This window comes from Rutilus rutilus, assembly GCF_951802725.1.
Source record: "Rutilus rutilus genome assembly, chromosome: 1".
Taxonomy (NCBI): domain Eukaryota; kingdom Metazoa; phylum Chordata; class Actinopteri; order Cypriniformes; family Leuciscidae; genus Rutilus; species Rutilus rutilus.
This window is the reverse complement of record NC_140209.1, coordinates 6,616,603-6,632,673: the sequence shown is the minus strand read 5'-3', so window position 1 is coordinate 6,632,673 and position 16,071 is coordinate 6,616,603. Positions and strand designations below refer to the sequence as shown.

The 16,071-nt window shown below is 39.9% G+C and overlaps 3 protein-coding genes across 4 annotated transcripts in view; all 3 read right to left on the bottom strand.

The window, feature by feature from the left end:
- Window positions 1-16,071, bottom strand: part of LOC311302747 (uncharacterized protein) — a 205,567-nt gene that overhangs the window by 64,304 nt on the left and 125,192 nt on the right. The gene's annotated exons all lie outside the window — the stretch shown is intronic.
- LOC311302873 (extracellular superoxide dismutase [Cu-Zn]-like) lies at window positions 240-1,792 on the bottom strand. 2 transcript variants are annotated; one of them, XM_084428998.1, is made up of 2 exons: window positions 1,630-1,792; window positions 240-932 (listed from the first exon to the last, which is right to left on the bottom strand). In XM_084428998.1, the coding sequence occupies exon 2, from the start codon at window positions 915-917 to the stop codon at window positions 261-263; it is 657 nt and encodes a 218-aa protein (XP_084285124.1). In that variant the 5' UTR covers window positions 918-932; window positions 1,630-1,792; the 3' UTR covers window positions 240-260. The 2 variants fall into 2 exon arrangements, with proteins under 2 accessions (XP_084285124.1, XP_084285125.1); XM_084428999.1 differs by having other exon boundaries at window positions 1,625-1,747.
- LOC311297674 (extracellular superoxide dismutase [Cu-Zn]-like) lies at window positions 9,900-12,579 on the bottom strand (the record flags this gene model as incomplete). Its single annotated transcript, XM_084420060.1, has 3 exons — window positions 12,455-12,579; window positions 11,076-11,495; window positions 9,900-10,145 (listed from the first exon to the last, which is right to left on the bottom strand). The coding sequence occupies exons 2-3, from the start codon at window positions 11,478-11,480 to the stop codon at window positions 9,900-9,902; spliced, it is 651 nt and encodes a 216-aa protein (XP_084276186.1). The 5' UTR covers window positions 11,481-11,495; window positions 12,455-12,579.

Sequence of the window (16,071 nt, the reverse complement as noted above, 5' to 3'; positions counted from 1 at the left end):
TTAACCTATTGAGCACAGTAAATCAAACTAAACGGCCCACTTTGCCTGCATTCACCCTACATTTATTTTTAAGAGTGCATTTACTATTGGAAGCTTTGGCCAAAAAGCCTCTGAAAAGACCAAGAAAAAAAAACATGGGAATGTTCAGGTTATGAAATATACTTTAATGTAGGACACATACAAAGAATACACAAGGAAAATCATGATGATCCCATTTGAATCTGGCCTTCCACCATAGCCGACTCCCTCATCTTTGACTCTCAGTGCCTTCCTCCACATGTTTTCTTGGGGGGCACTTCAGTCTTCTGCCACAGACTTGGAGTAGTAATACCAATCACACCGAGAGCAATTATCGGTCCAGCATTCCCACTGAGTTTACTCTCCTCATCTGAACCCATTCCCAGATCATCCTCCTTCTCATGAACCACCACCGCACGTCCCAGAATGGAATAAGGCCCAAAGAGCTTGGCGTCTGGAAGCATCAGGAACTGCCTTATAACTCCTTTCTCGGAAGCAAAGTTGCCCAGGTCTCCAGGATGATGAGGGTGGTCAACGCCATTTGGATTATAATGAGGACCAACAGTGATGCTGCCTTGACTGAGGTCTCCATACTGATGGATGTGCATGGCACGCTCTTGACGATCGATGGCAGGCAAACCACGGAGGTTGATTTTCACTTCTAAATCTCCATTGGGGAAGACCTGCTTGAAGAGGATTTGCCCAAAGATCTTTGGCTGGTTACGTGGCAAATTGGGGCTGGGAGTTACTTCACAAGTGGCATAGATGGTGTTGTCGAACTCCACGACTTCCGGCTGTGGAGCTTCGGCAGGCAAACAAACTGGAGGTTTGTGGAACTCTCCTCCTTGTATATGCAGCACCAGCAATATCAGAGGGAATATTAGGATGATTTTCTCCATGTTGATCTTTAAAGCCTACAATGAAAAGTGGATTCAGTGAAATCATGCCATTTGGTTTAAGAACGTAATATTTTTGATAAAGGGTCAAAGCTTTGTTGCAGGGAGCTTTGAGAATGGAAGTTGCATTAGGTAAAAATAGCACAACCAGATTAGTTTGCAATGGAAAAACCATACAAGAACCCAGACAGCAACCAGATCCGGCCCACATCTGGGCCGTGTGTAATCCAGGTGTACCAGATGGGGGCCGACACCATGTTGCGGTCTAGAAAACTCTTGAATTTTTGAATTGCTATGTACCTTTGTGAAAATAATAAAATAAAAAATTAGCTTATTGGTATTGGATGTGTATCTGTAGTATCTTGAAAGTACAATAATAATAATAAATAAAACTTGCAGATAATAACACTGATGAATTATAAAAAGCCACTTAAGTGTACACACGTAGACTTTCATAAGCGTCACACCTGCCAGCCAAAGTTCCTATGATACAAACCAATGACATACAGGTGGATGTAATCACACTAAAATGAGTCCAGGCAAAGGTTCATGGAAATGGAAAAGGTCTAGGGAGAAGTGCCCTCTGGTGGCCATGATAGGGCTTCTGCTGGCAGGAGTGACATTAAGTACATGTACACTTGTACACAGTTGATGGAGAAAATGGAATGGAGAAAAAAAAAAACAAGCCTTAAACAGCAAAGGTGCACTACCGTACAGCTGAAAAGTCGTCCTCAATCCGTGTGGAGCCTGAATATTGCAGTCACAAAAATACTACAACGCTTAATCCGTGTGCAGTCCTGACCTAGGGTTGAGAGAATGTTCCTTTTGGCTGCTCTTATAGGAACTCATGTTGAGCTACAAGTTAACCATGATAGTCTGTTAGTCACTAATTAAGTTCACCTGTGTTTCATTTAGCTCCCTTTGTTTGCCTGATTATATATAGCATTCAGGCCACATAGCCGGGTATTTAGAGAAACGAATATTTCTCCCCCTTCGTTTTCAAAAATAACATCGTGCACACAACATCGTTTTCAAAAAAAGTTGTCGTTTACATCAACCCGCATAAATACAATGAGCGGCAGTGTAGGGAGAAGGATAAAGCCATGCAAGCCAATCAGAATCCTCAAAATCGACAACAACGAATAGCACGAGCGACTTCCTGTTCCTTTCAAAACAACAGACATGGCGCGAGATTCATTTGTGCGGACAGACAGCGAAGCAAATGCAAACAGGCCAAAAGCGTTTGCACAAAAGTAAAAATGAGTACCACTTTAACAGCATCCATGATCAAATAGTAGCCAAACAAACTCTAAACATAGGGCGCTCACATGACGTAAGCATTTTCTGGCGCATAATGTGACGTTTGAGAACCTAAAACCCCGTTTCTCCCAGTTGACACGGCAACACATAACCGGCGGTTTCAGAAATCTCCACTTTGGCCGGAGTTTTTAGAAATAATCGTTTTCTGGGATAAAAACGGCGTTTTCGTGTAAATGACAGGCCAAAACGCAGGGAAATATCTGCGTTTTCCCATCGTGTAAACGGGGCCTCAGTTTATTCAGTTCTTTGTCTTGAATTGCACAATGTGTTCTCCAGTGTTTTGTGTTTATTAAAAGAAGTACTGCTATAGTTTTTTTTTACGATTGTGTAAGGACCACCCATTGGCCCAACGACAGAATCCAACGGCCTGGCGAAGGTTTAAAGCGTGTATGTCTTTTCAGCGCTCCAGTGAAGTTCACTTAATTTATTGGAATTTAGTTTTAGTAGTACTTTAGTTCTACGTTTAATCTGACTGATAATCAAATGATAATCAAATTTAGATCATATTTCTGATTAGAAAATAATCATAAATATTGATTAAGAATTAATTTTGATATTTGATTATTCTGATTATCCCATACTTTCAATTATTCGTTCATTACGGACCTAGTGTCGCTTTGAGACGTCACGTCGCGACTGCGTGCTCACGATCACAAACTAGCCAGTCCTGAAATAGTCAGAGGGTGCAGTGCAAGTATTTTACCCTATGCAGCCGCTACTACAGACCCATAGGTGTAATTTTTTATAATATTTGCAGCGTACAACATGCTAAGTCAGGAGATAGTCAGAAATCAGAAGGTCTTTCTAAGATGTGCCCCATGGTCCATTCAAAGTGCCTTCAGTTTGATCTATCCTGGACAAAGATTTGCGGAAACACCAGACTACACATTAATCTACTAAAATGAATGATTTCTAAAACTTCAGAATAATTCAAGATGTAACATTTATTTGTCAGGTAAAAATGTATCATGCCAATTACAGAAGTAAATTATTAAAAGCCAATTCAGAAAATACATGACATCATTTACTCAAAGATGACTCTAAAAGTAAGTAATGTTTTCCTGACAAAGACACAGTAATGTGTCAGGGCTTTCCAACTGAAAAGCACTGAAACATCACTATGGGGGATGATCCTGGTAAAGAGTCCCAATGATTGCTCTGTCCCCTCACCTTAAATACCAGACCAGAACAACAGGGGTTATACAAATGTTGTTTAGAGTTGTTTGGGCCAATCCATGTACCCCAGGGGGGTAGCACCTGGTTTCTTGAGATATCGTAAAGAGATATCAGCCAGAGAGGAGAAACAGGATTCTCCTAAGTTCTCAATCTTTCTCATTAAACCAGTGACTGCAATGAAATTAAGAACATTTTACCAATCTCACTGAGACCCTTAAAATGATACCAAACATGAAAAGGAAAAAACAACACATTCACAAGATACACCATATGCGATATATAGACATTCTTAATTTAACTTTCAGTGACTTGAGGAGGGAGAAGAGGAGGGAGAGGGGGGATGAGTTGAAGTCAAACAAAGGGACAAGGAGATAAGTTTGGGCAGGACAAGGTTATGTGCTCTGTCTTTGCTATCTGCTGTCCAGGGGGCATTTTATGGCGTTATTGCAGGGTGAGTTTTGTTTTAGCAGGAAAATCAGTTCTTACAATTGCTATGACAGATTTTTCAATACTTTTAACAATTTTCCAAAACTCTTAACACAGTTAGCACTACATCCGTCTCTGTCAGGGTTATTATAGTTTTGCATTTTTCATTAGTTTTTATTTTTATTTCGGTTTGACTTTTTGTTTTCAAATTCAGTTTAGTTTTAATTAGTTTTTAAAGTGGGTTTGCTAGTTTAGTTTTTATTTTTTGAAAATGCTTAGTTTTAGTTTAGTTTTTATTCGGTTTAGTGTTAGTTTTTTTTTTGTAATTTGGGTTATTTGTCAGGAACAAGATTCAAAAAGTTCACCCTATACTAAATTTACCCTATACAGTAGGGTGACCACCATCAAACAAACCAAATGTGGGACGATTATACGTTTGTGTTGGACAATGTTGGACATGTTAACAACACTAAAACATAACCTGAAACTGTTATTTAATGCTAATCTAACTTAATAAAAAAACCATTTGTATTCTGCCTTTCAACTGATAAAAATGCTTTGTTCTTTAGTCCCTTCCAGAAAACACCATTATATCACAATGTAACATTACATGTCTTAATTTGACATGTCATTTAAATTCAACATCACTGAGCCCAAAGGCAGCAGCATCATGCAGATAACTATTTTTGAAACAGTTCTGACCAAGTCCAATTAAAATCCAACAAAATAAATAATGAACTAATAAAATATTAAACATGAAATTAGATCATTGACATGTCTTATAAACCAAAAACTTTCATATTTTTTAGAAAGTATGTGAATCAAAACAACCACAGCTGGCAACAAGTTGATAAATTCTGTTAAATTTTTATTTTAATTGACCGAATTATCCATTTGTTTTCTGACAGGGAACACATGGAACGAATCACCGCTCCACATTTTGATTGACAGCCGTCAAAACCTACTAGTGACCGTGTTTACTCCTTTACTTTCAACCATTGGATAGGATTTAAAAGAAGGCGGTTGTATTTGTAGCCTACTTCTGAGGAAGCGCTGTTAAATATAGGTGAAAAACTATGCCGCAAAAATAATAAAGAAAATGCTTTCTTAAAAAGGCAAAAGAAAGCATGCACGTTTTCTTAATATGATCATTAAAAACCGACAGACTGATGAAAATGCGGGACATTTTCTCAATATGCGACGTGCGGGACAAGGGGTGAAAATGCTGTGCGGTACAACGCAATGCGGGACGGGTGGTCACCCTACATACAGTCAATAGCCTAACAACGTACTCATCTGGATTGAAGCAGCAAACATTCAGTGTAAAAGTGTGCTTTAACAATGTGTGTCAGCAGTGGTGTAGTGGTAAAAAAAGAGGTGGGTAAACTATCAATTCTGGTGGACCACGACGTGGTCACCCGGTAAGGTGGGCCACTCCCTACCGGTGTATGTGTATCCTCAGTAGCGGTTTTAGGCACGGGCGAACCGGGCTGTCGCCCGGGGCGGCATTTTTGGGGGGGCGGCGCCGCCGGCACAAAAAAATAAAATAATAAAAAAAACAAATCTGCGCCGCGAAGCGATTTTCTATTATCTATCATTTCACTGTGTGGGGAATTGGCAAATTTGCGCCCCCTGCAGCTGCAGACGCCCCTGCTTGCTGAGAAGATGCCGCGCACATAAGCTGTTTGTTTGAGAAGGGGAAAGGGGAGGGGGCGCGGAGGCGCGGATGACAGTTCACCTCTGGGTCTCTCCCAAATGGAACGGACAAGGGGGGGGGATCCATATAGTTATCAAAGTCAGTCACACCTCGACTTTCTTCCAAATAACGCACATTTTCATTCATAATATTATAAATACAGGCCTCTATATTTCCTGCACATTTTTGTCTTTCTGAATGGTCTGAATAAAAATAGGTAATACAAAACAATTTACTTGGTCACCACCACCAAGGTGAATTGGTTTAGTCTTGACTTCTGGTCGTGACTCGTGAGTGACAGTTGGTTGATTGTCGATGTCGAGTGCCAAATAAGAGATGGACAAGAAAGGTCAAAGCCATCAGGTGTCCAATTTAGAAACGAGTGAAAGATAAAGGTATGCAACTATGTTTTCTCTGTGTGATTACGGTATCCATGTCATGAATGAAGGGGCAATATTAATTGGTGGGTATAACTCTTATTTGTTATCCTTTTTGCTATGATTCTTGCTATGCTTAACAATAATTCGGTTTTAACTCAAACACGAGATCTAATTTCACCATAATGTGCTTTGCAACAAAACTGTGACAAGTTCAGTTATTACACTGCAAAAAATGCTTTTCTTAATTAGTATTTTTGTCTTGTTTCCAGTCCAAATATCAAACATTTCTTAAATAAAGATGCATAACGTTAACAAAGTGGTAAAATGACATAAGATATTAAGTCTTGGTTTCTGGGGAAATAATTTTTTTTTTTTTTTTTCAGAAAACAAGACTTAATATCTTAAAATTGAGTGAAACACTTAAAATTGAGTTTTTGCTTAAAACAAGCAAAACATGATGATCTGCCAATGGGGTAAGAACACCCCCCCCCCCCCCCAATTAAAATTAAGGGGGGGGGGGGGGGGGGGGCGCTCGAAGGGGGTCTCGCCCAGGGTGTAATTCAATGTAGAACCGCCACTGTGTATCCTGATGACATCGCTATAGGCTATCATTTGATGGTACTACCAAGGGTATCACTGGTTGCTCCCTCATCATAGGTCACACAATCACTATTCAATTCATGCATTAATCTAAGTTCTTGTTAAAGAGACTCAAAAAGGTATAATATGGTTGAAATCTATAAAGTTCACTAAATGACAAAACAGAGAGAACAAAAATATTTAAGAGAGATCGAGAGGGAGGCTTATATCCAGGGCTTTCAATGCAATGCACTTGTGCATAATGATTAGGGATTTGGGATTATTTTCATAGTTGATTAATCTGTTGAATATTTCTTCGATTAATTGATTAGTTGTTTGTTCTATCAGAAAAATGTGGATCAGTGTTTCCCTGTAGAGGGAAAAGTCTTTAACCTGGTGCAGGCTTGATTCCCTCTGAATCTCTTGTACAGTTGGGTTTTGACATGCTCCCTACATTAAACCAGCTGCCTGTAATGAATTAAAAAAAATCACCTTTTTTTGCATCGTTTTAATGATTTCCTGTTGCTGCGCCTGCAATCAAGTTTCATTCTCGCGCAGCTTAGTAACTTCACGAGCGAGTGTTTTCTGCTCCGTGTGTGCGCCGTTCTCTTTGTTCCGTGTATGTGTGTGTGTGTCTGCGCGCTGCGCTCTCTGCTCCGTGTTTGCGCGCTGCGCGTTCTGCTCAGTCCTTAACGGCCCAAATGCTCGAATCATGTGCCGATCGGCGATCACGCACTGGAAAAGCAAAGTCCGCTCAAATAACGTGAAATTTAGAGGTGGATAAACGCAATGTAGAGGTGGATAAACGCACTTTGGAGGTGGGCAAACGCTATTTCCAAATTTTGGGAGGTGCGTAAACGGCGTTTACGTGCGTTTAGCCTCCACTACATCCCTGTGTGTCAGAACAGAAAACACCATGCGGGTTTTGAACATTTGCTCAACTGTCTAATAAAGTACATGCAAGACGTCTCTGTCAAGTCAAAGTTTGCGGCATCTTGAAAACACCACGCCGATATTGATCCTCGTTTTAGTTCTCCTTTTGTCCCAAAGTCTGCTTGCCATGGTCCATAATGTTTGAATGAAACAACTCCATGAGCGTGCCGCTAGACGTAACGCAGTTGTCGCCATGGTTACTATGGCAGTACGAGCGGAAACCAGGGATAACGCGGATATTATGTCATTGACAGGCGACAAGTGAACATGGACGAGCCATTATTAGGGGTTAAAGCACGAAGTGCTAAAACTTTTGCATTTGGACAGCTATAACACGGTCATTTAGAAAATGAACAAAATTATTTTTTTCTCTGCCAAAAATAAACACATTTTGGCAGAGAAGCTCATCACACGCTTCCACCTCAATCACCAACTCATCCTGTGGATTATAGATTTCCTCACCAACAGATCACAGAGGGTGTTGGTGAACCACACCTTATCCGACAACCTCTTCACCTCCACGGGCTCTCCACAAGGTTGTGTCCTCTCTCCACTTCTCTTCATCCTCTACACTGATGATTGTAGATCCACCCAGCCAAATTGCCACTGTGTGAAATTTGCTGATGACACAGTCCTCCTGTCTCTGCTTTCCAGTAATACACAACATCACAGCCCAGTCCTGCAGGACTTTTTAGTTTGGTGCGAAAAGTCTTGTCTCGAGCTGAACATAGATAAAACTAAGGACATGATTGTAACCTTTTCACCCAAACAGAGACAGTTAGCTGAGGCTGTCACCACTATCATCCAGCAGGAGCCAGTGAAGATAGTGGAGACATATAAATACCTGGGATCAACTTTTGACAACCTGCTAAGGTTTTCCACTAACACAGAGGAGATCCTTAAAAAGTGTCATCAGAGACAATATCTACTTAGGAAGCTGAAGTCATTTGGGGTTAACAAAGTCATTCTTAACACATTCTAGTATGCTTTTATTGAAAATGTAATAACCTTCTCAATCATTAGCTGGTTTCACTCCATCACCTTGCAAAACAGAAACCGCCTGTTGAGTGTGGTTAAGGTCTGTTCAAAAATCATTGACCAGCCCGTCCGAACTCTCACTGCCTTATGTGACCAACAGACTGTAAAGGTGGCACGCAGGATTATTAATGACCCCTCTCACATCCTGTTTTCGGAGTTTGAGTGGCTACCCTCGGGATGTAGACTACGTTGTCCACTTTGTCGGACACAGAGGAAAGCAACCTTCATCCCGAGGGCTGTCCAGCTTATGAACGTTAACAGGAAGAAATTATTTTTATCTGCTTTTTTTTTTGCATTCTGATTTTATGTATGATGATATGTGGTATGTAGTGTGTGGTGTGCAGTGTGCCTGTGTAAGCTACTGTAATGTGCCCTTTTAAATTTCCCCCTGGGGACAAATAAAGTGCTTTGAATTGAATTGAATTGAAATGGGCGTGGCAAAATTCACTCGAAAGCCTATAAATCCTAAACAAAAACTCAGAACTTAATAAAAATTGGTGAGCATATGTGAAATAACATTGTAAACAAGCATGCACAATTTTATGGAGATCGGACCATAGGTGGCGCTATAACTGTTAAAAAAGCTTTGAAAACCATATATTTCCTATGTTAAATTGGCTGGAAATGGTCTTTTCCATGTATGACATCAGTGGTTAAATGGTTGCCAAAAAACAACTTAGTCTTTTTATGCATTTGTGCTTAAAGGCCTTACATGCTTGAACCCCGATAAATGCTGCTTGCAGCTTTGATTTAAAATTGGAATTTCTCTGAAATTAAAAATCTTTGGGAACTTTTGGGATACTGGAAGTACACAACTGCAGGAAATATATCACACTTTGCAAGTGATTTTTGGTTATTTTATTACAAAAATCTTACATAATCTAGCTTTAAACACCTTACAAGAAAACCAAGACATTTTTTTGCATTTTGATTCCCTGTTAACTGTACTAACAAACTGTCAGAATAATATACCCATTTGTTGACATTTAGCGAGAAACCTTATAATTTCGAAAATACAATCTTATGTCAGAGGTTATGTCTACCTTGAACAATAAAGGTGTCCTCCCTTGAGATCTAGCCACACCCTCCAGTGTCATATTGCATCAACCTAAACCATTGTATCATTTGAAGAAATAGTGTATCTTTAATTAAAGGCCATTGTCATGCTCTGAAAGTGTTAACCCATTGAGCACAGTAAATCAAACTAAACGGCCCACTTTGCCTGCATTCACCCTACATTTATTTTTAAGAGTGCATTTACTATTGGAAGCTTTGGCCAAAAAGCCTCTGAAAAGACCAAGAAAAAAACCATGGGAATGTTCAGGTTATGAAATATACTTTAATGTAGGACACATACAAAGAATACACAAGGAAAAATCATGATTATCCCATTTGAATCTGGCCTTCCACCATATCCGACTCCCTCATCTTTGACTCTCAGTGCCTTCCTCCACATGTTTTCTTGGGGGGCACTTCAGTCTTCTGCCACAGACTTGGAGTAGTAATACCAATCACACCGAGAGCAATTATCGGTCCAGCATTCCCACTGAGTTTACTCTCCTCATCTGAACCCATTCCCAGATCATCCTCCTTCTCATGAACCACCACCGCACGTCCCAGAATGGAATAAGGCCCAAAGAGCTTGGCGTCTGGAAGCGTCAGGAACTGCCTTATAACTCCTTTCTCGGAAGTGTAAGAATTGATAAATTAGGAAATTCCAAACAGTCTGTTTTGGGGGTGACCAGGCCCTGAGAGGACAAAAGGACCTCTCTGGAGATTAGCATTTGAACTGGCTCTCATGCATCATCGAGACGAAAGTCTCACCTCCGAGTCATCTAATCTACATCCTTTTCCCTCTCCCCTCACCCCTGTCTCTCATGCTCAGATGATCAGCTGAAATCACCCAAGAAAATGTATAGTTTAATGTGAATGATTATCACAGAGTATTTTCATGTTTGGTATCATTTAAAATGTCATAGTGCGACTGGTACAGATATCTCATATCCAGATAGATAAAACAAAAGGTAATAAGGTTTTTAAGAGCTTATGGATAACTGATTTACAAAGGAAGGTGGTCTCTAAGCAAATGGTCCCACACCCCCATGAAGATGCGACCACTGCATGCAAATTTCTATTGTTACATGTTTCCAGGTAAAAGGTTTGTCTATTTAAGGAATTGCAGCAGGGAGATCGAGGCCTTTTTCTGTACTTCAGATCGGTCCGTGAGGCTGAGAGAGATAGATCTCTCAGCCTCACGTATTTCTTAAAGTTGGGTTTGCATCTTCTCTCTATTCCAGAGCATTTGATGTTTTGTATCGATTATCTTTGAATTGATTATGAAATTGGCATGATACATTTACCTGACATAATAAATCCTTACATGTGATTATTCTAACTGATCTTGACATCGTTCATTTAATGGTTAAAAGTGAATGAGGCACAGATATTATTAAAACCTTTCATTTTATGGAGTCAGATGAATTAACGAGTAAATACATATGATTAATGTATTACATTTAACCACCAATACTTCGCATGAGGAAAGGACAGAGCACGTGAGACCTTCCCTGTGTTATTGGAAAACCTCCATTGGACCAATTTCACGGGCCTTACAGAAGCAAAGTTGCCCAGGTCTCCAGGATGATGAGGGTGGTCAACGCCATTTGGATTATGAGGACCAACAGTGATGCTGCCTTGACTGAGGTCTCCATACTGATGGATGTGCATGGCACGCTCTTGACGATCGATGGCAGGCAAACCACGGAGGTTGATTTTCACTTCTAAATCTCCATTGGGGAAGACCTGCTTGAAGAGGATTTGCCCAAAGATCTTTGGCTGGTTACGTGGCAAATTGGGGCTGGGAGTTACTTCACAAGTGGCATAGATGGTGTTGTCGAACTCCACGACTTCCGGCTGTGGAGCTTCGGCAGGCAAACAAACTGGAGGTTTGTGGAACTCTCCTCCTTGTATATGCAGCACCAGCAATATCAGAGGGAATATTAGGATGATTTTCTCCATGTTGATCTTTAAAGCCTACAATGAAAAGTGGATTCAGTGAAATCATGCCATTTGGTTTAAGAACGTAATATTTTTGATAAAGGGTCAAAGCTTTGTTGCAGGGAGCTTTGAGAATGGAAGTTGCATTAGGTAAAAATAGCACAACCAGATTAGTTTGCAATGGAAAAACCATACAAGAACCCAGACAGCAACCAGATCCGGCCCACATCTGGGCCGTGTGTAATCCAGGTGTACCAGATGGGGGCCGACACCATGTTGCTGTCAAGAAAACTCTATAATTTTTGAATTGCTATGTACCCTTGTGAAAATAATAAAATAAAAAATTAGCTTATTGGTATTGGATGTGTACCTGTAGTATCTTGAAAGTACAATAATAATAATAATAATAATAATAATAATAATAATAAAACAACTTGCAGATAACACTGATGAATTATAAAAAGCCACTTAAGTGTACACACGTACACTTTCATAAGCGTCACACCTGCCAGCCAAAGTTCCTATGATACAAACCAATGACATACAGGTGGATGTAATCACACTAAAATGAGTCCAGGCAAAGGTTCATGGAAATGGAAAAGGTCTAGGGAGAAGTGCCCTCTGGTGGCCATGATAGGGCTTCTGCTGGCAGGAGTGACATTAAGTACATGTACACTTAAAAAAAAAAAAAAAAAAAAAAAGCCAAACTAAGAGTTTTCCTTAAAAGTACATTATGTTTTAAAAATCTTTTTGTTGTGCTTTAAAGTACACTTAATTTGATCTGTTGTAGCCTACATGTTATTCAATATTAAATATAAAGTTAAGATTTTTTGATTCTGATATTTTTCACAAGGACAGGTAAAATAAAAGACAATATCTATACTTTTGCTTAAACTAAACTTTTTTTAGTTGTACTAAATCAAGTCAGTTGATGGAGAAAATGGAATGGAGAAAAAACAAAACAAGCCTAAAACAGCAAAGGTGCACTACCGTACAGCTGAAAAGTCATCCTCAATCCGTGTGGAGCCTGAATATTGCAGTCACAAAAATACTACAACGCTTAATCCGTGTGCAGTCCTGACCTGGGGTTGAGAGAATGTTCCTTTTGGCTGCTCTTATAGGAACTCATGTTGAGCTACAAGTTAACCATGATAGTCTGTTAGTCACTAATTAAGTTCACCTGTGTTTCATTTAGCTCCCTTTGTTTGCCTGTGTATACTATTAACACATTTCTCGTTGCTTTAACACAAAATGCATACAATTGACACAAATTTAAAATGCTTGAACTTCTTTTACACACAAGCTCAAACAAGACCAAAACAATGGATTTTTACTGCCAAATTTACCGATGCTTTAACAATGTGTGTCAGAACAGATAACACCATGTTCTGAACCTAACAGGCTAAAGTCAAGGTAAACAGCTGTTTATATTGTGAATTGAAACACAAATATATCCCCTGTATTTTATCCTATTGTTACTGAGAAACAATTATGCAATAATATAAATCACAGCTGATTCCCATCTAGGAAACACACTCAGGTGTTGAGTTTCTTTCAATCGCATGACCATATGGTATACGGTAACCGTACATTCTATAAAGCACTCTGAGATGGGTCTTTTTTTATTGAATTTCTGCAGCAAAAGACCTACAGTAAACCCAACAAAACAAAAATGTAGAGAGGCTTCAAAAGAAACTGCAGTGCAAAACACAATCTATGATCAATACAATATACTGGCTGTTGTATAAGGGCAGACCTGACACGTATACAATAATGCAGTTTCTGTAATTCCATCTGATGTTAGTGTTTTTATGACATTGTGCTATGATTGACTAAATCTTCCTGTTGGACGGCTATGTTACATATGTTAGTGTTTTGAAAAATGATTTGATTTTGAGACATGTTTGCAGTGTTTTGGTAGGCATAGTGTATTATTGTATTTAGAAAATTAGTGTTGGAGTTTAGTTTACAGTGTGTGATTTTGAGCATGAAATTAACTGTTTTGCCAGTTGTGTGTTGTAGGTGTGTTGGTGCGTTAAGAGTTTAGGAAAGTTGTTAAAAGTACTGAAAAAACTGTACTTGTCTTTGAAGGCAGAAGTAAACATTTCTGAGGGAATGATTCTTCTATGGCATCGATGTTAAAATCCCCTTTTAGTAGATTGAATGCAGGTAAGGTGGGACACTTGTCATTTAGATAGATACAGTACCTAGATGTTTATTTCTTTTTATTACTTTTGTTAACTTTAAGGTCCGACTTTAATATTTCATTTTGAATACAGTTGATATGTGTTATTTGCAAGGTATATACCAATAAACATTTTGAGATCATGCACTCCAGACAAATTTCTTTTCAGGTAATGTGACCCATCCCTAATTTATCAAAAATGATCCTGGATCTTAAAAACACATGATTTATTAACACATCACACAAACATATTCCACAGCATATTTAACAGACCCAAAATCACATAGATAGGCTATGATGAGTAATACTCATCAATTCACTCAATGCATGTGTAAAGTTCAAAACAACTAGAACATGTTGTGTTGACATGAAATTTTATGAAATTTGAATATCAGATATCTTAATGAACTCTACAACATATTACAAATGGAACTACAACACATGCAACAACAAATAGGCTAACAAAAATTCAATAAGAGGAACATTTTAAATGGTAAACATATTGTAAAACTTTTTTTCTGTCTGTTTTCTCTAAACACTGTAGATGAACTTAAATTGTGTCCATATTTTAAAGCGTTATATTCTGCATCTACATTTTAATAATAATAATAATACTACTTTGTTACATTTATATAGCGCTTTTCTGGGTACTCAAAGCGCTTTACATGGAAGGGGGAATATCCTCAACCACCACCAATGTGCAGCATCCACCTGGATGATGCGACGGCAGCCATATTGGGCCAGAACGCCCACCACACACCAGCTTACTGGTGGAGAGGAGACAGTGATGAAGCCAATCAGTATATGGGGATAATTAGGAGGCCATGATGGACAGAGGCCAAGGGGCAAATTTGGCCAGGATGCCGGGGTTACACCCCTACTCTTTTTCGAAGGACATCCTGGGATTTTTAATGACCACAGAGAGTCAGGACCTCGGTTTCACGTCTCATTGGAAGGATGGTGCTCTTTGACAGTATAGTGTCCCGATCACTACACTGGAGCGTTAGGTCCCACATAGACCATGGGTGAGCACCCCCTGCTGGCCTCACTAACACCTCTTCCAGCAGCAACCTGGTTTTCTCAGGAGGTCTCCATCCAGGTACTAACCAGGCTTGCTAACCTCTTACAATAACAAAGGTGTAGGTTGATGACTCATAAGCGGAATTATGGAACTTGTCGTCATTGCCAATGAGAGACAGATATCAGAGCCACATGCGAGTCCCGCGGATATAAAGGAATAAGGACATTTCATTCTACCGATCTACCCGCAAGTGCTGAATTAATACTCACAAATACCCCTTTTCCACCAGCATGAACCAGGTGCCAGTTCAGAGCCAGAGCTACAGTATTGCCAGTCCGGAGTTGGTTCGTCTGACGAGCTCTCTAAGATCCGGTTTGCCTTTCCACAAGATCACTGTATACATCTCATGTTGCCCAGCAACGCTAGCGTGGCAGCGCCAAACACAAACACACCAGGCTTGTTCGAAATGGTTCGGCTTCTCGCAGACCGATCGGCTCATGACATCAAAGCACGATGCATCTCGAACAAGCCTTCCATCAACAATGGAGGTCGTTGCGTTACTATTGATGCTCATGGCTTTGCGAACCTACATCGGCATCCAAACACGGCGAATCCAACGTGTCTGTGCAGCTCGCCGTAAGTTGCATAGACGGAGATTACAATCAAGCTGCTATTAGCTCGATTAGCTGCTGTTTGAAAAATGGCGGTCACGAGTTTCTGTTCGTCTTGTTGGTCACGGTAACCCCGCCCCCAGCCCCTGACGCAAGCGGTTCTTACTTCTAGACCAGCAATGTTTTGGTGCTACTTAAGAACCCCTTTTCCTGGTTCAGAGCTGGTACTTTGGGTGTCGAAAAACAAAGAACCCATTTGAAACTAGGCTCTAGCTCTGAACCAGCACCAGCACTGCCTTGGTGGAAAAGGGTTAACAAGTCAGTTTATTTGGTGAATTAAACTTGTGAGGTAACGCAGCGCTGTTTCACTTGGTCTACACCAGGGGTGTCCAAACTCAGTCCTGGAGGGCCACTGTCCTGCAGAGTTTAGCTCCAACCCCAAATAAACACACCTGAACCAGATAATCAAGGCAACGCAGCGCTGTTTCACTTGGTCTACACTATCACACTAAACTGCATTTGAGTGTGTTGAAAGTTATAATGTTATTCTATGCTTTTGTTTGTCTGTATGAGACTAGCAGTAAGCTAGATCAACATTAGAATAACATACAGATCATATTCTAACATTTCATCATGTTGAGCTATATGACAGTTTTATGTACATTTGCTCAACTGTCTAATAAAACACATGCAAGACGCCTCTGTCAAGTCGAAGTTTACGGCATCTCAAAAAAACACCACGCCGATATTGATCCTCGTTTTAGTTCTCCTTTTGTCCCAAAGTCTGCTTGCCAT

What these genes read in the sequence shown, in the direction of transcription:
- LOC311302873 (XM_084428998.1), bottom strand. Translation starts at nt 917, where the DNA reads ATGGAGAAAATCATCCTAATATTCCCTCTGATATTGCTGGTGCTGCAT.